At 45.3% G+C, this 23,810-nt stretch overlaps 1 protein-coding gene across 1 annotated transcript; it reads left to right on the top strand.

Annotated features, from left to right (window-relative positions):
• Positions 1-217: 217 nt before the first annotated feature.
• Positions 218-23,194, top strand: KLHL23 (kelch like family member 23; the record flags this gene model as incomplete). Its single annotated transcript, XM_080689564.1, has 3 exons — positions 218-1,445; positions 10,708-10,860; positions 22,884-23,194. The coding sequence occupies 3 exons, from the start codon at positions 218-220 to the stop codon at positions 23,192-23,194; spliced, it is 1,692 nt and encodes a 563-aa protein (XP_080545690.1).
• Between the last annotated feature and the right edge of the window lie 616 nt (positions 23,195-23,810).

Here is a 23,810-nt window from a genome sequence, read left to right as displayed (position 1 = left end):
ACCGCTGAAAAATCCCGGGACCTCATTTCCGGCTCCGAGCCGCCCTGAATTTACACGGACCATGCAGCCGTCCATCCACGTTTTGCTTTTGTTACTGAGAATGCCGGACTTGGCTTAGTTTGGGACTGTATCCGATGCCGTTCAGTTGCAGCGATTGTAGTCGTTAGCGTGGGGTATTTGATGTACTGAGCAAAACTGAAAACACGGTTATTATTTCATGTTTATTGCAGCCATGGCTCTGAAAGGACAAGAAGATTACATTTATCTTTTCAAGGATTCAGCGCATCCAGTGGATTTCTTGGATGCATTCAGAACATTTTACTTGGATGGATTATTTACTGATATTACCCTTCAGTGCCCTTCAGGCATGATCTTCCATTGCCACAGAGCTGTTCTAGCTGCTTGCAGCAATTATTTTAAGGCCATGTTCACAGCTGACATGAAAGAAAAATTTAAAAATAAGATAAAACTCCCTGGCATCCACCACGATATTTTAGAAGGCCTTGTAAATTATGCATACACTTCCCGAATTGAAATAACCAAAAGAAATGTGCAAAGCCTGCTGGAAGCAGCAGATCTGCTACAGTTCCTTTCAGTGAAGAAGGCTTGTGAGCAGTTTTTGGTGAGACACCTGGATATTGATAATTGTATTGGAATGCACTCCTTTGCAGAATTTCATGTGTGTCCAGAACTAGAGAAGGAATCTCGAAGAATTCTGTGTTCAAGGTTTAAGGAAGTATGGCAACAAGAAGAATTTCTGGAAATCAGCCTCGAAAAGTTTCTTTTTATCTTGTCCAGAAAGAATCTCAGTGTTTGGAAAGAAGAAGCTATCATAGAGCCAGTTATTAAGTGGACCGCTCACGATGTAGAACATCGAGTCGAATGCCTGTATAACCTCCTAAGTTATATCAACATAGATATAGATCCAGTGTACTTAAAGACGGCTTTAGGCCTCCAAAGAAGCTGCCTGCTAACCGAAAATAAGATACGCTCTCTAATATACAATGCTCTGAATCCCATGCATAAAGAGATTTCCCAGAGGTCTACAGCCACCATGTACATCGTTGGAGGTTACTACTGGCATCCCTTATCAGAGGTTCACATATGGGATCCTTTGACAAATGTTTGGATTCAGGGAGCAGAAATACCAGACTATACCAGGGAGAGCTATGGTGTTACATGTTTAGGACCCAACATTTATGTGACTGGAGGCTACAGGACAGACAACATAGACGCCCTTGACACCGTGTGGATCTATAACAGTGAAAGTGACGAGTGGTCGGAAGGCTTGCCAATGCTCAGCGCCAGGTATTACCACTGCGCGGTCACCTTGGGTGGCTGTGTCTATGCTCTAGGTGGTTACAGAAAAGGGGCTCCGGCAGAAGAAGCCGAGTTCTATGATCCACTAAAAGAGAAGTGGATCCCTATTGCAAACATGATTAAAGGTAAGTGTGGATTTTGTTGGTGCTATACTTTTTAGTTGTCTCGGGTTAGGCTAAACAGCCTTCTCTTGCAAGGAACTTTATTATTATTATTATTATTATTATTATTTTTTTTTTTTTTTGGTGTTACTGGGGGTGGAACCCAGAGGCTTTCTACCTCCGGGCTATACTCCCAGACCTTTTTTATATTTTATTTGGAAACAGGGTCTCATTAAGTTGCTGAAAAAGTAGCTGAGGCTGGCTTGGAACCTGTGCGATCCTCCTGTCTCAGCCTCCCAAGCGCGGGGATTACAAGCATGCGCCACCACGCCCGGCTCTTGCAAGGAACTTTAAAAAGAGTTAATCAGCTGAGTATGGTGGTGCACACCTGCTATATCAGTACTTGGGAGGCTGAGAAGGGTTCAAGACCAGCCTCAGCAATTTACTGAGACCCTGTTAAAATAATAAATAAAAATCAGGCTTGAGGTGTGGCTCAGAGGTAAAATGCCCCTGAGTTCATCCTCCAGTATCACCACCATTAAAAAAAAAAATAGGAATTTATCACTTTGGGCTGTTTTCCAGGAACTACAGTGGGTTATACAAATAATGATGTACGGAATATTCCAGGTAAAAGTATAGCATAACCCCCAAATTGTCTGAGACTTATGTGATTAAAGTCTGCAGATTAGGCTTGAAAAGAAATACCAGAGCCAGGCATGGTGGCTCACGCTTGTAATCCCAGCATTTGGGAGGCTGAGACCGGAGGATCGCGGTTTGTGGACAGCCTCAGCTACTTAGTGAGGCCCTCTGCAACTCAGTGAGACCCGGTTTCAAAACAAAGAATAAGAAAACAGGGCAGGGGTGTAGCTCAGAGGTAGAATGCCCCTGAGCTCTATCCCCAAACCAGCAAAACGAAAAAAAAACCAGGAAAGAGAATATAAGGAAACAGTATAACCATTCATTTACCCAACATCCTTACTCTAGATCTTGCTTCAAGTCTTAAGAAGTTATATGTAGGTCAAAGGCTAAATGAAAATACAGACTTGGGTAGTTTTATTAATTCATCTTTTAATTTCTTTATGTGCTCTTGAAGTCACACTGTTTCAGTTCCTTTTTTTTAGGGTACTAGGGATTGAAACTAGGGACATTCTACTTTTGAGCTATACTTCCAGATTTATTTTATTTATTATTTTGAAACAGGATCTCACTAAGTTGCTGAGGGCCTCACTAAACTGCTGAGGCTGGCCTCCAGCCTATGGTCCTCTTATCTTAGCCTCCCAAGTAACCTGGGATTACAGGTATGTGATACCACAGTTATCTTTATGTTCAATTTTTTTTCTCCTCAAAATACAGATCATCTCTCCAAGGATCCTTAATTAAGCCCTTGGAAGGCTTGTTCCCTACAAATATATATATATATATATATATATATATATATATATACCATATATACTCTCTATATATAATATATACTCTACTATATGTATATACACTATATGTGTGTGTATATATATATATATATATACACACACACATACACTATATGTATATATACTATACTAAAGAATGTAACAAAGTGCATTCTCTTAAGAATGAAGGCAGCCTCTGCCTGTGTGGCATAAGCTTGTCTCATAGAATAAAGGAGAGAGGCAGATGCATAGCCCTCCTCCTCCTGTGTCCTTCAGAGACCGATACACACTACTATGTCACAGTATCTGTCCAGTAAAAGCTTTTTTTTTTCCTATCATATTTGGGGATGTATTTGCCTTGATCTCCTTCCCTCCCACTGGAAAAAGAGCTAAACTGAAATCTTATTTCATCACATTTATTCACTGGGGCTGGGGAGTTGTACAAAAACATATGGTAGATTGTTACCAGATTTGCATCATTTTGTCCCTAATGTTTCTTCCCAGGCCTTTCTGTTTCTTTTTTAACACTAGTGAGAGTGTGGGAACTTGACCTGGTCTGGAAATTGATCCCGTGTGATCCTTGGATGACAAGCAAGAAGCCTGATTGCAGGCGGGCCTTGTGATCAGGCACTCTGCTTCTGAAGCTAAACCGCCTGGCTCCAAATCCAGGCTTTCCACTGGCTGAAGAGCCTAGGCAAAGGGTTCAGTCTCTCCGCGCTCCAGTTTTGCATCTTTATCATGGGAATGGCATCCAACTTAGGGCCATTGAATGCATTAAATGTATTTATGCTTGTGAAGTGCCTAGAACATTGTGGAGCCCTGGTTAAGCCCTCAATAAAGGATGGGCCTGATTGTCAGAAACACTATTACAGAAACTCATGTCAGCCTTAAAAAAAAAAAAAAATGGTACGCCGGGCGTGGTAGTTTGAGTATATTTCTTTGAGGATGGAAGTTTATTTATTTTTTTACGGGTCTGGTGATGGAACCCAGGGGCATTCGACCTCTGAGTTACACCCCCTGCCCTATTTTTTATTCTTTATTTTGAAACAGTCTCACTAAGTTACTGCTGAGGGCCTCACTAAGTAGCTGAGGCTGTCCGCGAACCGCGATCCTCCGGTCTCAGCCTCCTGAATGCTGGGATTACAAGCGTGCGCCACCACGCCCAGCTCTTGTTGGAATTCTTAAAAATTATATTAAAAAATAATGTGTAATGTGTATGGAGGCTGAGACTGAACAATTGCAAGTTCAAAGCTAGCCTCTGTGGCTCTGAGGCTGAGGCAGGAGGATTGCCGTTCTCGGACAGCCTCAGCTACTTAGGTCCTCTGCAACTTACTGAGACCCTGTTTCAAAAATGAAGAATAAAAAATAGGGCTGGAGGTGAAGCTTGGAGGTAGAATGTCCCTGGGTTCTATCTCCAGTACCTCAAAAGAAAGAAAGAAAGAAAGAAAGAAAGAAAGAAAGGATCAAAGGATCAAAGGATCAAAGAAAGGAAGAATAAAAAATAGGGCTGGGGGTGTAGGTCAGAGGTAGAATGCCCCTGGGTTCCATCATCAGTACTGCAAATAAATAAATAATACATAATAAATAATAGGGTTAGGGATGTAGCTTGGATGCCCCTGGATTCCATTCCTAGTGTGGCAAAAAAAAAAAAAAAAAGCCAGCCTTTGCACCTTGCAAGGGCCTGTCTCAAAATAAAAAGGCATGCAGCCTAGAGGTAGAACACCTCTGAGTTTAAATTCCCAGCACCACAAGAATAAAACAACAACAACAACAACAACAACAACAACAACAACAACAACAAATTCTTACTGAAAAGAAAATGTTGCAGTGCTTTATCTATTGTGAAAGAAAGCCTTGTAAGTCCTTGCCTTTGCCTTGAATGGAATGGGAGTCCCTTCTCCCAAACCCTCTCCCACCTGCCAGCTAGGCCTGAAATCCCAGAGATTTATTCTGTTAACTTGAAGGTTTTCTTTTCCTTTCCGTTCTTTTCTTTTGTTTCTTTCTTACTTTTTTTTTTTTTGGTTGTACTGGGGATGGAACAGAGGGGCATTCTACCTTTGAGCTACACCCCCAGCCCTTTTTTTTTATTCTTTACTTTGAAACTAAGTTACAGAGGACCTCACTAAGTAGCTGAGTCTGTCAGAGATCCCAGATCCTCCTGTCTCAGCCTCCCAAATACTGGGATTACAAGCATGTGCCACCATGCCCAGCTTAGTCTCCCATATTTCTGTAGAAATGATAACATTATTTTTCTCAGTTTGTTTTATTTCATAATCCTGGGGGTGAGCTAGCAGCTTCTCCTTGTAATAAGAGCTTAATTTGAGTAGAGACAAATTTCAAATTCATTTCCTTTTTTGGTTTAGGAATGTGATGTACAGAAGAAATAAATATTTAGCTGTGTAGGATGTTCTAAGTTTCCTTTTTTGTTTGTGTGGAACCGTGGTACTGGGGATTGAATCTAGAAGGCATTCTACCTCTAAGCTATGCCACTACTCTTTTTTTTTTTTTATTTTGGAACAGGGTTTTGCACCGGGTATGGTGGCTTACGCTTATAATTCCAGTACTTGAGAGGCTGAGATAGGAGGATCACAGTGTCGAGGATAGCCTCAGCAAGTAGTGAGACTCATCAACCTAGCAAGACTTTGTTTCAAAATAAAAAGAAAGTATTGCTGAGAGTGTAGCTCAGAGGTAGAATGCCTTTGGATTCAATCCCTAGTACCAAAAAAGAAAAAAAAAAAAAAAAGAAAGAAAGAAAGAAAGAAGAAACAGGGTCTCAAGAAGTTGCTGACAGCCTCACTACATTGCCCAGGCTGACCTTAATCCTGTGATCCTCTTATCTCAGCTTCCAAGTACTAGGATTACAAACATGTACCACAGTGCCCAAGTTTTTTTCATTGTTTTTTCTTTTTCTTTCTTTCTTTTTTTTATATTGGGAATTGAACTCAGGGGCATTCTATTCCAAATTTCACCCCCAGCCTTTTTTTTTTTCTTGAAACAGAGTCTTGCTAAATTGCTGAGACTGGCCTTGACCTACAATCCTCCTTTTCAGCCTCTGAGGTACTAAGATTACAGGTGTGTGCCAGCATGCCTGGTTTCTTTCTTTTCTTTACATCCTAACTACCTGCTTATAAACCTACTTTTATTTTGAAGTAGAAATGAACAAGGGGATTAAAAGGCACCTGACACATAACAGTGCTAGGTAAAAGTTGGTTAAAATATTAAATGAACATTTTCAACTAAAACGAGCTTTATCTTTCTTCAGCTCTTCCCCCCAAAACCTGTCACCTCCTCAACCTCACTTTCCTGACCTTTCTCTGCCATCAAGGTTTCCCAGTTTTCCAGCTCAGGACCTGAGACTGTCTGGTTTCTCTTGGGCTCAGTCATCAAGAGATGTGGGTCTGGCTGGGCGTGGTGGCGCACGCTTGTAATCCCAGCATTCAGGAGGCGGAGGATCGCGGTTCATGGACAGCCTCAGCTATTTAGTAAGGCCCTCCGCAACTCAGTGAGACCCTGTTTCAAAATAAAGAATAAAAATAGGGCAGGGGGTGTAGCTTGGAGGTCGAATGCACCTGGGTTCCATCTCTAGACCCACAAAAAATAAAATAAAAAAATAAAGAATAAAAACTAGGGCAGGGGTTGTAGCTCAGAGGTCAAATGTCCCTGGGTTCCATCTCTAGACACACACACACACACACACACACACACACACACACACACACACACACACACAGCTGTGGGTCTGTCAGCCCTGTCTCTCTTTTTCTCCTTCCCTCTGTACCCACGGCCCCTCCTAAGCCAGGCCCTTGGTGCTTCTCACCTGGGCCAGTATTTACAGCCTTCAGACTGCCCTTCCTTTTTAGTCCCACCTGTCCTCTGTTTAAGGACCTAAAATATCCTGCTGAATTAAGGCAGATTTGTAGTTGGGCTTCAAGGTCCTTTGTCATGTGGCCTCAGCTTAACATGCCAGCCTTAACTTCCACGTGACAACTTCCACGTGACATGTGCCATCTGCCGTGTTCAAATTGGGCTCCTGGACATTGCCTAGTAAGCCTTTCCTCTCACCTGTGCTTGCCAAGGCTACCACGGCCACGAGCAGCCTGCCACCTCTTGCTGTGACTGCCAAAGGCAATGTCTCCTTGCTCTCATCCTTCATAATAGTAGTTTGTCTTTTTTCTTTTTATGGTACTCTTTCCATTCTGTAACTAATCTAATTACTTGCATCACCCTCTCTTAAAAGAGCACAAGGAGCCTTCCTTTTTCATTCTTTTTTTTTTTTTTTTTGTGGTATTGGGATGGATCCCAAGGGCTTCCAACCTCCGAGAGCAACCCCCAGCCCTGATTTTGATTCTTTTTTTAAATTTTATTTATTTTTTTGTTTTTTTGGTTTTTTTGTGGGTCCGGGATGGAACCCAGGGGCATTTGACCTCCAAGCTACATCCCCTGCCCTATTTTTTATTCTTTATTTTGAAACCGGGTCTCACTGAGTTGCAGAGGGCCTCATTAAGTAACTGAGGCTGTCCGCGAACAGTAATCCTCCAGGTCTCAGCCTCCTGAATGCTGGGATTACAAGTGTGCGCCACCACGCCTGGCTCTTTTTTTTAATTTTTTAATTTTTATTTTTTATTGGTGCATTGTAATCATACATCACATTGGAATACAAGACTTGAGAGGATATACAAGCACACATCATTCAATTAGCCCTCATCCAGTCCCCATCCCATTCCCTCCCCTTCCCTCTATCCCATGCTTGTTTGGTGATTAACTTTGATACATATGTTTATGTACCTCCTGCTCTTTAAAGAGGCTCCATCCTCCCCTATTCCATACCCTCTGATTGGTCACCTTAATTGCTTCACTATAGGGCCCTTTCTGTAGCTTGACCACTTCCTGTTGCCCCTTTCCTCCTAGTTATTGCTGATTAGGGGAAGCATCTGGTTTTAATTTTCTGCGATATTTCTCTGTGCATGCTGCGTTGAAAATACCGATCCCACTCTTGACGGCCCCGGTTGTAGCCTGGCTACCCGGTGGACTGATCCAGACCTTGCTGGCTCAAGCAGCGGCCTTGCCTCATGGGAAGCCCCTATTCTGGTCTTGCTGGCCCTGACACTGGCCTAACCCCTCAGCTGGCTCCGATCCCAGCCTCAGAGGCCCCAGCACCGGCTTTCCTCACGGCAGGCTCCGATGCTAGCCGATGGGCCTGGCATCGGCCTAACCCCTTGGCAGGCTCCGATCCAGGCCTCGGAGGCCTCAGTAGCGGCCTTGCTTCACGGAAGGCTCCGATGCCGGCCGCTGGCCCTGGCACTGGCCTAACCCCTTGGTAGGCTCCGATCCTGGCCTCTGAGACCCCGGCACCGGCCTTGCCTCGCGGCAGGCTCCGATCCCAACCTCGCTGGCCCCAGCACTGTCCTAACCCCTCGGCAGGCTCCGATCCCGGCCTCGGAGGCATCAATAGTGGCCTTGCCTCACGGAAGGCTCCAATGTGAGCCGCTGGCCCCAGCACCGGCCTAACCCCTTGGCAGGCTCCGATCCCGGCCTAGGAGGCCTCAAGAATGGTCTTGCCTCATGGAAGGCTCCGATGCCGGCCACTGGTCCCGGCACAGGACTAACCCCTCGGCAGACTCCAATCCCGGCCTCGGAGGACCCGGCCTCGGAGGACCCGGCACCGGCCTTGCCTCGCAGCAGGCTCCAATACAGACTGCTGGTCCCAGCACCGGCCTAACCCCTCGACAGGCTCTGATCCCGGTCTTGGAGGACCCAGCACCAGCCTTGTCTCACGGCAGGCTCCGATGCCAGCCTCGCTAGCTCCAGCACCGGCCTAACCCCTCGGCAGGCTCCCATCTCGGCCTCGGAGGCCTCAATAGCAGCCTTGCCTCATGGAAGACTCCGATGCTGGCTGCTGACCCCAGCACTTGCCAAACCCCTCAGCAGGCTCTGATCCTGGCCTTGGAGGCCCCCGCACAGGCCTTGCCTCACGGCAGGCTCTGCTCCCGGCCTTGCTGGCCCCAGCACCGGCCTAACCCCTCGGCAGGCTCCGATCCCGGTCTCGGAGGCCTCAATAGCGGCCTTGCCTCACGGAAGGCTCCAATGCCAGCCACGCTGGCCCCAGCACCGGCCTTGCCTCCTGGCAGGCTCCGATCCTGGCCTCGCTGGCCCCAGCACCGGCCTAACCCCTCGGCAGGCTCCGATCCCGGCCTCGGAGGCCTCAATAGCGGCCTTGCCTCACGGAAGACTCCAATGCCAGCTGTTGGCTCTGGCACCAGCCTAACCCCTCAGCAGGCTCCGATCCCGGCCTCGAAGGCCCCAGCACTGGCCTAACCACTTGGCAGGCTCCACTTGGATCACAGCATGATCCGATCCTGGCTTCACTGGCCCCAGCACTGGCCTAACCACTCGGCAGGCTCCGATCCCGGCCTCGGAGGCTCCAGCACTGGCCTTGCTTCACGACAGGCTCCAATCCTAGCTTTGCTGTGTCCGTCGCCGGCCTTACCCCTCGGCAGGCTCTAATCCGAGCACCCTCTTCGCCCAACCATTTGTCCCACATTCCCGAGGGTGCGTGGTGGTAGCATTCTCCCTCTGGGGTCATTACTTCAAAGGTTCCAGGTGTAATGCATCAGATCTCTGTCTCCCCTGAGTATTGGCCACTGCCATTGCCACTGTCTCCACCATTTCAAATCTTTCCCAAGCTCTTTTTCCACTCTGAATGTTGTCCTGTGTTCCTAAGCATGAGCGACAGTAGCATTCGACCTTTGGTGTAATTTCTCCAAAAAAAAATAAATAAGGTTGGTAGGCTTCGATTTCTGCTTCTCTTGGATACAAGTCTCCACCGCCAACGTGGAGACCGCTTTCAGCACCGCCTTTCTCCTTGGCCTCTGCTAAAGTCTCTCTCCTTACAGGTGATGTCCAAGATTCTTAACAATGTAGAGAAGCAGTCCTCCTTAGCGGGGAATTTTTCCAATAATTCCAGTTCATTTGGATAAGTTTTGTCTGCATCTCCAGTATCCTGGCATCCGCATGGCCTCCTTGACCCCTCTCCGATATTTCCCTTTTTTCTTTTCCTTTTTTACAGGGCCCTTCTGGGTGGAAAGGGGGTCGCCTAGGGGTGCCCCACCAGCGCCTGCCCACCTGCCCAGGGTTGGGCCCAGAGGCCCAGACCACAGGGTCCTTCCGGGTGGGGAGGGGGTCACCTAGGGTTGCCCCGGCAGCACCTGCCCACCCGCCCAGGGTCGGGGCCAGAGGCCCGGACCACAGGGTCCTTCCGAGTGGAAAGGGGGTCGCTGAAGGGTGCCCCACCAGCACCTGCCCACCCGCCCAGGGTTGGGGCCAGAGGCCCGGACCACAGGGTCCTTCCGGGTGGAAAGGGGGTCGCCTAGGGGTGCCCCAGCAGCGCCTGCCCACCCACCCAGGGTCAGGGCCAGAGGCCCGGACCACAGGGTCCTTTCGGATGGAGAGGGAGTCGCCGAAGGGTGCCCCACCAGCGCCTGCCCCCTCTTTTTTTTTATATTTAGTTTTTAATTTAATTTTTTTGCGGGTCTGGGGATGGAACACAGGAGCATTTGACCTCTGAGCTACACCCCCACCCCTATTTCTTATTCTTTATTTTGAAACAGAGTCTCACAAAGTTGCAAAGGGCCTCACTAAGTAGCTGAGGCTGTCTGTGAACCATGATCATCCTGTCTCAGCCTCCCAAATGCTGGGATTACAAGCATGCATCACCATGCTCGGCTTTTTTTTTTTTTTCATTCTTTTATTCCCTCAAAGCTCCTAGGACAATGTCTTGCATCAACCAATAATAACAAAAACAATAATAAACAACTCAATATTCATTGCAAACAAGAATGACCAGTCAATCTAAAGATATGATTTTAACTGACACACAGGTGTGGGGAATGCTACTGCCTGTGTCTTACATGAAGTTATCTATGTCATTGGTGGCCACTGCGGATACAGAGGAAGCTGCACCTACGACAAGGTCCAGAGCTACAACTCGGATATTAACGAATGGAGCCTCATCACCTCCAGTCCACACCCAGGTAACAAATATACTGCCTCAGACTATGTTTTCTTGTGTGTGTGTGTGTGTGTGTGTGTGTGTGTGTGTGTGTGTGTATGTGTGTGTGTGGTACTGGGGATAGAACCCAGGGGCTTTTCTACCTCCGGGCTACACTCCCAGACCTATTTTATGTTTTATTTGGAAACACGGTCTCACTAAATTGTTGAGAGCCTCACTAAGTAGCTGAGGCTGGCTTCGAACCTGCATGATCGTCCTGTCTCAGCCTCCCGAGTACTGGGATTACAAGTGTGCACCACCATGCCCGGCTTCAGACTATGTTCTAATACAATTTATCAGCAAAAAAGAGGGTTAAGAAGGGGCTAGAAATAGAAAATGCTAGGATTTTTGGGGGGAGGGGGTACTGGGGATTGAACCCAGAAACATTCTACCTCCAAGTTATACCCCTAGCCTAATCTTATTTCTAATTTGGAAACAGGGTCTCACTAAGTTTCAGAAAGCCTCACTAAGTTGCTGAGACTGGCTTTGAACCTGCAATCCTCCTCTCTCAATCTTTCAAGTACTGAGATTATAATTTTGTGCCATTATATCTGGAAAAAATGCTAATTTTATAGTAGACTACAGGTGGGTATAATTTATTTTTTTGTGGTACTGCAGGGTGGAACCCAGCGGCTTTCTACCTCCAGACTACACCCAGCCCTATTTTATAATTTATTTGGAAACAGGGTCTCACTAAGTTGCTGAGTGCCTCAGTAAGTAGCTGAGGCTGGCTTCGAACCTGTGCGATCCTCCTGTCTCAGCTTCCCAAGCTGCTGGGATTACAAGCCTGCACCACCTTGTCTGGCCTGATGGGTATGATTTTTGTTGGTTGTGGTGGTAGTCTGCGGATGGAACCCAGGGGCATTTGACCTGAAGCTACACCCACTGCCCTATTTTTTTATTCTTTATTTTGAAACAGGGTCTCACTAAGTTATGGAGAACCTCACTAAGTAGCTGAGGCTGTCCACGAACCGCGATCCTTTGGTCTCGGCCTCCTGAATGCTGGGCTTACAAGCATGCGCCACCACACCCGGCTCCTGATGGGTATAATTTAAAACCTCAAGGGTGTACTCATTCGAGTTATCCCTCCCTGCCAGTCTAGTATGGAGCTGTTCCTGTTCTCTGTATTTCCATCTTTTAATAAACTTCTTTAAATCTCAAAAAAAAAAAAACTAAACTAAAAATAAGCTGGGCATGGTGGCGCACGCTTGTAATCTCAGCGCTTAGGAGGCTGAGACCAGAGGCTCACACAGATTCAAAGCCAGCCTCAGCTACTTAGTGAGGCTCTCAGCAACTTAGTGAAACCCTGTTTCCAAATAAAGTACAAAATAGGTCTGGGAGGATAACCTGGTGGTAGAAAGCCTCTGGATTCCACCCCCAGTACTACCAAATAAATAAATAAATAAAACCTCAAAACATTCATATATCCATCTAACAGTAATCATGATTAAATTTTGATGAGATTACATCTACAAGGATTTTCTCTGATGTCTTTATATAACACATTCTAAGTTTGTGAGGTTAAATTTTTTTTTTTTTTTTTTTCCGGGTCTGGGGATGAAACACAGAGGCATTCAACCTCCAAGCTACACCCACTGTCCAATTTTTTTATTCTTTATTTTGAAACAGGGTCTCACTGAGTTGCCGAGGGCCCCACTAAGTAGCTGAGGCTGTCCGTGAACCACATTCCTCTGGTCTCAGCCTCCCGAATGCTGGGATTACAAGCATGCACCACCACGCCCGGCAAGGTTAAATTTTTAATTGTTTTCACTTGCATTCACTATGCTGAAGCTGGCCGCAAACCTGCAATCTTTTGTCTCAGCTTCTCAAGTACTGGGATTATAGGCATGGGCTACCATGCCTGCTTTAACACACTTTTTATAGACAGTTAAGAAGCATTAGTCTATCCATGGGATTAAGAAGGGTATCTTGTGATTGAAGTTCTGCAAGAGATTATTTTCCTTTTAGAAGTATGTTCTTTCTGGGCTTCAGTTACTGTTAAGCACTCATTCCTATGCTGTAGACTCCTTTTCTTTTTTTTTTTCAGCACTGGGATCGAATTTAGGAGCATTCTACCTCCGAGCTACACTCCCAGCCCTACTTTTATTCTTTATTTTGAAACAGGGTCTCACTCAGTTGTGGAGTGTCCTCACTAAGTAGCTGAGGCTGGTCACAAACCTATGATCCTCCTGTTTTATCCTTCTAGGTACAGGGATTACACGCCCGGCTCAGACCCCTATTTTTTTTTTTTTTTCAGTACTGCAAAACCAGGGGCATTGTACCTACGAGCTACACCCCCAGCCCTATTTTTTTTTAAGTCTTTTTATTTTTTGAAACAGGGTCTCACTGAGTTGTGAAGGGTCTCACTAAGTAGCTGAGGCTGTCCACGAACTGTGATCCTCTGGTCTCCACCTCCCGAATGCTGGGATTACAAGCGTGCGCCACCACGCTTGGCAGACCCCTGTTTTGATGAGTTACCTTAGCAGTCATAAAGGAAAGATGTTAGCTGAGTGTGGTGGCACACACTTGAAATCGCAGTACTTAGGAGGCTGAGACAGGAGGATGGAAGGTTTGCAGCCAGCCTAAGCTGCTTAGTGAGGCCCTCTGCAACTTAGTGAGACCCTGTTTAAAAATTAAAAAAAAAAAAAAAATAGCGCCAGGCGTGGTGGCGCACGCTTGTAATCCCCACACTTGGGAGGCAGAGACAGGAGGATTGCGCAGGTTCGAAGCCAGCCGCGCGTGCTGGCTTAGGAGACCCTTTTCCAAATAAAAATATAAAATAGGTCTGGGAGTGTAGCCCGGAGGTAGAAAGGCTTCCAGGAACCCCAGTACCACAAAAAAAAAAAAAAAAAAAAAAAAAAAAAAAATAGCACCAGGGGTGTAGATCAGAGGTAGACTGTCCCTGGGTTCCATCCCTAATACCACAAAAATAAGTAAATAAATAAATAAGTCAAAGGGGAGGCTTTACCGCCATAAGGCATGGCCTGCCTTCTGTGATATTTTTTGTTCTTTGACTTGTCTCTTTGTGAATTGCTCAGGGAGAAGCCTAATTTTAGCCCATTACAGGATCTTGGGGTGTAGGTCAGTAGTAAAGCACATGTTTGGCATATGTGAGGTCCTGGACTCAACCCCCAACACTAGAAAAAAGAAAAAAAATGTTTTAGCCTATTACAATTATGCCATGTGTTTAAGGTTTTTTTCATTAAGAAAAACATATCATCATATCACCTCATTACTTTAATCATTTTCCATAGAGCATCAGGCTTTCACATGGATCATCGGAGAGGACAGTTGAAATGCACAAATTTGAACCATCTGAGAATAATATTAATATCTAATTTTCTTGAGCACGTCAGGTGCTGGTTAAGCACTTAGCATGTAATGTTATCTTGGGTTCTTGATGCAACTCTGTGAGTAAGTATTGCTTATCACCATTTTACATATTTGGAAATGGAGGCTTAGAAAGGCTAAGTCACTTTTTCAAGGCCACAGTTTGAAAGTGGTGGGCCAGGCTCCACCCCCTGGCAGGCCGATTCGGTAACGTGGGCTGTGACTCAGTGAGCAGAGGGTCTGCGCTCACTTGGCCCACGCAGCCCCTTGCCCACCATTCAGGTGGAGCACACCTGCTTCTAGTGCTGCGGATCTGTGCGCCACAGGCTCTGCATGAGAAGAACGCTGGGTGCAGGATGCTCTGAAGACATCATGGAGTACGCAGACGTCTGTCATGCTAGTGAGTTAGGTGGGTGTGGTGAGGCACACCTATAATCCCAGCACTTGGGAGGCTGAGACAGGAGGGTCGCAGGTTCAATGACAGCCTCAGCAGTACAGTAAGACTCCCAGAAACTTAACAGGACTCCGCTTTGAAGCATAAAGTGCTGGGGTTATAGCTTGGAGGCAGAATGTCTCTGGGTTCAAGCCCCGGTATCACACATACACACACTCAAATAATAATATATCGAGTAAAATCTAACACTTATATACTCAATAGGTATGTGATCCAGACAGTAATTTTTGACAATTTTATTCGTGTGTGTGTGTGTGTGTGTGTGTGTGTGTGTATGTAGTACTGGGGATAGAATCCGGGGGCCTCCTACCTCCGGGCTATACTCCCAGACTCCCAGACCATTTTATATTTTATTTGGAAACAGGGTCTCACTACGTTGCTGAGAGCCTCATTAAGTAGCTGAGGCTGGCTTCGAACCTGCGCGATCCTCCTGTCTCAGCCTCCCAAGCGCGGGGATTACAAGTGTGCATCACCACACCTGGCAATTTTCAACAGTTTTACATGTATTATTCTGTTTGTATTTGTCAGCTTCATTCTACTTAATGAAATACTTGAGGCAATCAACTTATAAAGGAAAAATGTTTATTTAGTGCATAGTTTAGAAGTTCAAATCTAAGATTGGGTGGCCCATTGATTTAGTCTCTGATAAAAGCAATGGGATTATAATGGCACCATTACAGTCTGAGGACTTTCAAAAAGAATCTCACCTCCCACAACCACCACCCTAGAGACCAAGTCGTGTGTGTGTGTATGGGGGGGGGTACTGGAGATTGAACCCCTAGGCATTCTGTTATCACCAGCCTGATTTTATTTATTTGGAAACAACGTCATGCTAGGTTGATGACAGTCTCATAATTTTCTGATGCTGTCCTTGAATCTGCTATCCTGTCTCAGCCTCCCAAATACTGGGATTACAGGCGTGCACCACCACACCTGGCTGGAACCAAGTCTATTTATTTATTTATTTAGAGCCGGGTGTGGTGGCGCACGCTTGTAATCCCCGCGCTTGGGAGGCTGAGACAGGAGGATCACACAGGTTCAAAGCCAGCCTCAGATACTTAGTGAGGCTTTCAGCAACTTAGTGAGACCCTATTTCCAATAAATATTTTAAAAAAGGTCTGGGAGTATAGCCCGGAGGTAGAAAGCCTCTGGGTTCCACCCCCAGTACCACAAAAAAAAAAAAAAAAAAAAAAAAAATATATATATATATATATATATATAATTTATTTATTTATTTTTGTGGTACCGGGGGATTGAACCAGGGGCATTCTACCTCCGAGATATACCCCAACCCTAGTTTTTATTCTTTATTTTGAAATGGGGTCTCACTGAGTTGCAAAGGGCCTCACTAAGTAGCTGAGACTGTCCTCAAACCGTGATCCTCCTGTCTCAGCCTCCCAAGTGTGGGGATTACAAGCGTGCGCCACCACGCCCAGCGTATGCCCAGCTTGGAACTAAGTCTTTATATAAAGAGTTCTTTGGGGGATACTACCCATATTATATTCAATCCATAGCACTACTTAAGGCTCACAATAATACTGTGAGCTAGGTGGGTACAGTTATCATCTCATTTTACAGGCCACTGAGGCACCAGAGACATTATCTACAGTTTAACAGTAAGAGCTTATTAGAGGTAAGGTTCAATCCCAGGCAGTCTGGCTTAGGGTTCATGCTCTTCACTAATATCTCATTTGAACCTCATGTTATGAGTTAGATATTATTCTGCCAATTTTGTGGTCACTTACCTTTCCAAAGGAAATCCAACACAGATGAACAAATTAGAGTGTAGTAATCTCCATTGTAAATTTAATACGTGTTTCATAATAGGCTTTCCTTAAAAATAAAGTGCTCAAACATATATAAATTGCATACCTGAAAGAGTCACTACCTGAAAAAGAGTCTAAAAGGCAGCATGACTTGAGTCTGAATTAGAAATCATGGAGAATTGGAAATTAATCCAAAAAATTAAATTACAGTATATATCACTAGCAAAATACAATTCTACTTTTAAAGTTTTTATTTACATTGAACTTTTTCCTGATGAAATGTTAAATAAAAACCACATACAGAGCCGGGTGTGGTGGTGCATGCTTGTAATCCCAGCATTCGGGAGGCTGAGACCGGAGGATCGCGGTTCATGGACAGCCTCCGCTACTTAGTGAGGCCCTCTGCAACTCAGTGAGACCTGGTTTCAAAATAAAGAATAAAAAATAGGGCAGGGGGTGTAGCTCGGAGGTCAAATGTCCCTGGGTTCCATCCCCCGACCTGCAACAAACAAACAAACAAACAAAAAACCCCACATACAACAGATAATAAATTAGCACCTTGCATGATACATTCTATTTGTCTTTTATACTCCTTAAAATATTTTTTAATTGGGTTGTTACCAGAATTTAAAATTCAGGAGATTTAAGCCGGGCATGGTGGTGCATGCTTGTAACCCCAGCGCTTGGGAGGCTGAAACAGGAGAATCGCACAGGTTCGAAGCCAGCCTCAGCTACTTAGTGAGGCTCTTAGCAACTTAGTGAGACCCTGTTTCCAAATAAAATATAAAATAGGTCTGGGAGTATAGCCTGGAGGTAGAAAAGCCCCCTGGGTTCTACCCCTAGTACCACACACAAAAAATTTTTTTTCAGAAGATTTAAAAATCATGATTTCTGGCCTTTAGAAAAACTGGACTCTCTGGCAGCTGGGCAGTATTTCTTCCTGGCAGCAATCACTGGCGCCAAGTAACAGCTCGTTAGATGAGGCATTTTTCTCCATTCATCCTCATCCTCCCATTCTGGTCACATCACAGACCTAGAGGCCTGAGCTGCTGTTTTTCTTACCCCTGGCCTGCTTCTCTCATGCTCTTGTCTTCTGAAGCCCTTGAAGGCATTTGCCTCTGCATCTGCTGAATTACAGCAAAGTACACTGCTTACACTCTTTACAACAGCTCCCGAGGAATGGAAAATGTCAGTCTCCAGTCTATCTTAGACTGGGAAGAAAGGACTACTATCACTTTTAAAAGGTGATATAAATGTTACCTTTTATTTTAACCTGGTTAATGAGGTAGCTTTGTATACATTAAAAACATGAGAACATGATTTCGTTAAATTCAGGATAACATTTATTGAGACTTTCCATTGGGAAAGGCAGTATCTTAATAATTATGTAAGTATAAAGATGATTACATGCTGTTCTCTACTGTCACAGGAACTCAGAATCTAGTAGCAAACACACTCGGCAGGAATACAGGACAGTCTGTACTAAGTTTTATACACACAAGTACTATTGGAATTGAGAATGTTGAGAGCTTGAGTCTAATGAAGGGAAATTTGGTGATCTGAGAATGTTCCTAGGGGTAGGAATTCTTGAGGTGGGCTTTAAAGAATGACCACAATTAAGGGAGGTACTTTTTTGGGAGGTGTGGTACTGGGGATTGAACCCAGAGGAATTCTACTTCCAAGCTACACCCCGAGCCCTATTTTCTTCTTTGTTTTGAAACAGAATCTCATTAACTTGCTGAGACTCTCAATAAATTGCTGAGGCTGTCCTCGAACCTGCGATCCTTCTATCTCAGCCTCCCAAGTACTGGGGTTATAGGCCTACACCACCATGCCCAGCTAAGGATGGTACATTTGAGGAAGGTTTTCTTTGTTTTTCCTCAGGAAATCAGCTCAGTGAAGGAAGGCAGAAGGGAAAGTTCCAGGTGTGTTTCATTACCTGGGAATGGACATGAATGAGGGATGTGGAAGAGATTAGAATGGGAGGAGAGAGGATGAGAGTTCAGTTTGAGAGCATATCATGAGGGACTTTGGCAGTTTGGAGAGCTTAAAAAAAAAAACGGAGCATTGTCAATGGTTTCAGAGCAAGAGAACAGTATGTAATTAGCTCTCGATTTGTTTTTGTTTGGTTTTGTGTTTTGGTGCTAAGATCAAACCCAGAGTCTTGTGTGTGCTAAACTTGGGCTCTACCACTGACCTATGCCCTCAAGCCCCTTCAGCTTTCATTTTAAGTGAACTTTTTCTCTCTTTTCAGTATTGGGGATGGAACCAAGAGGCATTCTACCTCTGAGCTACACCCCCAGCCCTATTTTTATTTTGAAACGGTCTCACTGAGTTGCAAAGGACCTCACTAAGTAGCTGAGGTTGTCTGCAATCCTCCTGTCTCACCCTCCCGAATGCTGGGATTACAAGCGTGGGCCACCACACCCATCAATAACTTTTTTTTTTTTTTTAAAGATGGATCAGGAGAAAGAAGGCAAAGAGACCTTTTTAGACTATTATAATAAACCAGGTGAGGAATGCTGCAAGTCTGAAGTGGTAAGAGAGGGGAAAGAGGGGCAGATGTGACGAATGCCGTAGAGTTAACAGCTGATGGCTTCCTGGGCTGATTGGATTCAGAAGATGAGGGAAGGGAGTTGACAGCCATCTCACGGCCTATGGTCAGTAACCAGAGAGGAGGGAGTGGGGAGTACTGAAGAGGAGTCATAGAGAGACGGGAGCGGAAATGGTGAGCTCCATTCGTAGTGTGGGGTTGAACGACTGGCTGGATGACGTGGAAGGGCTGTCCAGCTGTCAGTGGGAGATGTGGGTCCACATCTCAGGAGCAAGGACGTAGCTGACTTGAGATCTCGCGTTGTTTGCTTGGATGCTCGCTGAGGGTGCTGGGATGAGTGAGTCGTCCTGCAGGCTGGGACCAACAAGACTCCTATGGGCAAACTCTCAGGAGCCAGCCTGAGTTGAGGGATTGGCCGAGGAAGAGGGCATGGAGAGCAGGAAGCAGCGGGACGTGATAAAGGAGAAGCACCTGTGGGCAGAGACGTCTCCTGGCTCTCCCTTTTATTTATCCCAGCATCTTGAGCAAGTAACGCAGGCTCTTGGTCTTATTTCCCACTAAAGTAAGAAATTTAGACTATGTAGGCTTTATGGGTCATTTCAGCAAGAGAAATCTTAGAGAAAAAATTAAATCAATTCTAATTGCTATTACAGTTGTCCCTGAATCCCTGTATCGCTTTGTTTACATCAGTCATTTAATACTGAAACAGTCTGCTGTGTGTTTACGTATAGTATTTGTACATAAACTCTTAGAGCTCTCACAGAGGCTGTCATTCGTATGTATGATTTAAAACTGTTCATTCTCCTGCTCATTCATTCATGAGTCTTTTTTTTTTTTTCTTTGTGGGTCTGGGGATGGAACCCAGGGGCATTTGACCTCCAAGCTACACCCCCAACCTTATTTTTATTTTTTATTTTGAAACAGGGTATCACTAAGTTGCAGAGAGCCTCACTAAGTAGCTAGGGTTGACTGAGAAACTGCGATCATTCTGTCTCAGCCTCCCAAGTACTGGGATTACAAGCATGTGCCACCACACCCGGCTCTAGCATTGAATATTTAGTAGCATTTATTTTGAGTGTTGAAACAGGGTCTCACTAAGTTGCCGAGGCTGGCCCACTCAGCCTCATTAAGTGGCTGGAATCTTCCTGTCTCAGCCTCTCAAGTACTGAGATTATAGGGATGTGCCACTGTGCCTTCTGCCTATAAGCTTTCTTCCACATGATAGTGTGGGCATACATTGGGGGCAGAAGAGGGTACAAGTTATCATCCATTTAGTGATCAAACAGGCACGTATTGATCAATACATGATACTTGCATCCAGCTGGGGATGAAGCAGTAGGCAGGACATGGTTCCTGCACTGCTAGGAAGGGAAGAGACACAACACAAGAAACAGCAGGCATCAGGTGATGAGAAGTGCTGTGTAGAGAATTAAAATCCACCAATGTTAGCTGAGCATGGTGGCACATGCTTGAACCTCGATACTTGGGAGACTGAAACAGGAGGATTGCAAGTTCATGATCAGCCTCAGCAACTTAGCGAGACCCAGTTTCAAAATAAAAAATCAAAAGTGCTTGGGGTGGCTGGGCGTGGTGGTGCACGCTTGTAATCCCTGTGTGTGGGAGGCTGAGACAGGTTCGAAGCCAGCCTCAGCTACTTAGGCTTTCAGCAACTTAGTGAGACCCTGTTTTCAAATAAAATATAAAATAGGGCTGGGAGCATAGCCCAGAGGTAGAAAGCCTTTGGGTTCCACCCCCAGTACCACACACACACACACACACACACACACACACACACACACACAAAGTGATTGGGGTATAGCTCAAAAGTAGAATGCCTCTGGGTTCAATCCCCGCACCAAAAATGATGATAATAATAATGAATAAATAAAATGTGCTGATGTGGTAAAGCTGTCTGACTGACCACTGCAGGAAGGAGGCAGCTGTTCAAAGACCCAGGGAAAGGAAGTCCTTGAGGCAGAAGGAGCAGTGTTGCAGTAGCAAGCTAAATCTTTTTTAGCCGTGATAAGTGCCATCTTCTCTTATTAATAAAGTACCAACCCTCCTCTCCTTCAGGGATTCAGCCGGAAGTATTTAAGTATAATTTTATGGCTGACATTCTCACAGAATGAACTAATAGGTGTAATGTTAAAAGATGGGATGTGGAAGCCTTGCGTGGTGGTGCACGCTTGTCACCCCAGTACTTGGGAGGCTGAGACAGGAGGACTGCAGGTTCGCAGCCAGCCTCAGCTACTGAGTGAGGCCCTCCACAACTTAGTGAGACACTGTTTCAAAATAATAAAAAATCAGGCTGGGGGTTATAGCTCGGAGGTAGAATGCCCCGGAGTTCCATCCCCAGTACCCCCCCCCAAAAAAAAATCAAGGACTGGATGTGGAGCTGGGCATGGTGGCACACACCTGTGATCCTTGTACTTGGGAGGCTGAAACAATAGCAGGTTCAAGGCCAGTCCTAGCAATTTAGCTAGTTCCTGTTTCAAAATAAAAAATAAAATAGGGCTAGAGCTGTATCTCAGAGCTAGAGTGCCCCAGGGTTCAATCTTCAGCACCAAAACATGAGTGCAAGAGAGGGCATGGGAGAAGAGAGCCAGGGATAGGCTGAGGCAGGTAGATGTGCGAGGCGCATAATTGAAGGAATCGCTCTGAGTGACTCAGAAGGCAGTGCCTGCCTATACCCCGCAGCTCTGGGAAGAAGGGAGAGGACGTGGAGTCTTGAAACATCCCAGAGCCTTAAAGCGCCAGCAGATCTCAGTGTGGAGAAGATAAATGGGAAACACTAAAACATCCTGGGAGGTGGGTGCCCTAGAGGTGGACTCCTAGCCTGGGTCCCAGGCCCCACACAGCAGGCCTCCTCTACCTTGGGGTGTCTTTCAGTGTCTGGGGGTGGTAGCTATCGTGCCCCAATAGTCTGTGTGTATGCTTCTCTCAATTCTTGCATCCCCAACTGGACCAGCATGTGAGGGAAGCTAGGCAGGCCATCCTGTCACACGTGGGGCAGCAGACACTACACCAGCCTGCCTCTGGTTCCAGGGAACCTAACCAGTCCTGTGGTGTGTCTTCCTGCAAGCAGGGCTCCACTGCTGCCATTTTTCACAGATAGAGGTCAAATAAAAGCTTACTGTGAGCCAGTGTGGTGGCGCACACTAGTAATCCCAGCACTTGGGAGGCTGAGACAGGATCACGGTTTGCGGACAACCTCAGCTACTTAGGCCCTTTGCAAAAGTGAGACCCTGCTTCAAAATAAAGAATAAAAAATAAAGCTGGAGGTGTAACTCGGAGGTAGAATGCCCCTGGGTTTCAGCCCTGGTACCACAAAAAGTAAATAAAATAAAAATAAACTCACTTTGTTGGGTCATTCACAGAAGGGTGGTGGTCTGAGGAATAAATTCCTTCTTGTCATCTTGTAAAAACACCTTAAAAATGATCTGAGGGAGCCAGGCGTGGTGGCGCATGCTTGTAATCCCAGTATTTGGGAGGCTAAGACAGAGGATCCGGGTTTGTGGCCAGCCTCAGCTACTTCGTGGGGCCCTCCACAACTTAGACCCTGTTTCAAAATAAAAAAATAAAATAAAAAATTGGGCTGGGGGTGTAGCTTGGAGGCAGAATGCCCCTGGGTTCCATTCCCAACACCCCCCCCCCCAAAAAAAAAAAATGGCCTGAGGGATATTGGCTGAGTAACAGGAATTCAGGTCGTCTGATTCAGATGGTAATTGGATTTTAATCCAATTTCAGTGTGAGCTTCAAAATGTGTGTACTAGAATCAAAAAAGAGCAGTCACCACTGCTCTTTTATGGGTGCTGAATTGTAAATGGTTATTGCATCATCACACTCTGGTAATTTTTTAATTACTATCCTAATAAAATTCTGTCCTTTTGTCTTTTTAAAAGAATATGGATTGTGCTCGGTTCCATTTGAAAATAAGCTGTATCTAGTCGGTGGACAAACTACGATCACGGAGTGCTATGACCCCGAGCAAAACGAGTGGAGAGAGATAGCACCCATGATGGAAAGGAGGATGGAGTGTGGTGCCGTCATCATGAACGGGTGTATTTATGTCACTGGAGGATACTCCTACTCAAAGGGAACGTATCTCCAGAGCATTGAGAAGTACGACCCAGATCTTAATAAGTGGGAAATAGTGGGTAATCTTCCAAGTGCCATGCGGTCTCATGGATGTGTTTGTGTGTATAATGTCTGATTGGATCCACAGAATTGACCAAGTAATCATGGCTGGCCGTGTAGTAAAAGGAATGCAGGGCTTCGAGTCCCTTACTTGTTACGATGATCTGGCACATGATGGGAGGTTAGTCAATTTTAATTCCTAACCCCACTTCACTCCCAAACCCAGTGATTAATGGTCAAGAAAAATCTTAATGTATGTATATACATTTAAGTCGGTGGGGTTAACCCCTATACTCTTCTCAGAGGCAGTGGGGAATATGCGACGCTTGGTAAAAAGTGGAAAACCTTATGGTGAATCTTTCCTCCTGGTAGCATCAACACTGGGTATAGGTCAGAATCATTCTGTGTACTGAAATGTCTCTTTAAGAGCTTATGATGTAATAATGTATATTAAGGTTTTGTTTAACTAACAGTAGTATTTGAAATTTAAAGAGGGAATCTTCTCTACCTCTACAAAATCAACTCTTCAGTGTTTTCCCATTAGAATTATTTAGAATGTGGACTTACTTTATAGTTTTTTTTCCTTTGTAGTGTGTATAATTTATTGTTGGTATTTTTAATTTACTGACTACCAGAGATAAAAATACTCTGCAAAGATGATTACCGTTCAGCCAGGCGTGGTGGTGCACGCT

The sequence above is a fragment of the Muscardinus avellanarius genome (genome assembly GCF_963383645.1).
Source record: "Muscardinus avellanarius genome assembly, chromosome: 2".
NCBI classification, from domain to species: domain Eukaryota; kingdom Metazoa; phylum Chordata; class Mammalia; order Rodentia; family Gliridae; genus Muscardinus; species Muscardinus avellanarius.
This window is presented reverse-complemented; position numbering and strand designations above follow the sequence as displayed.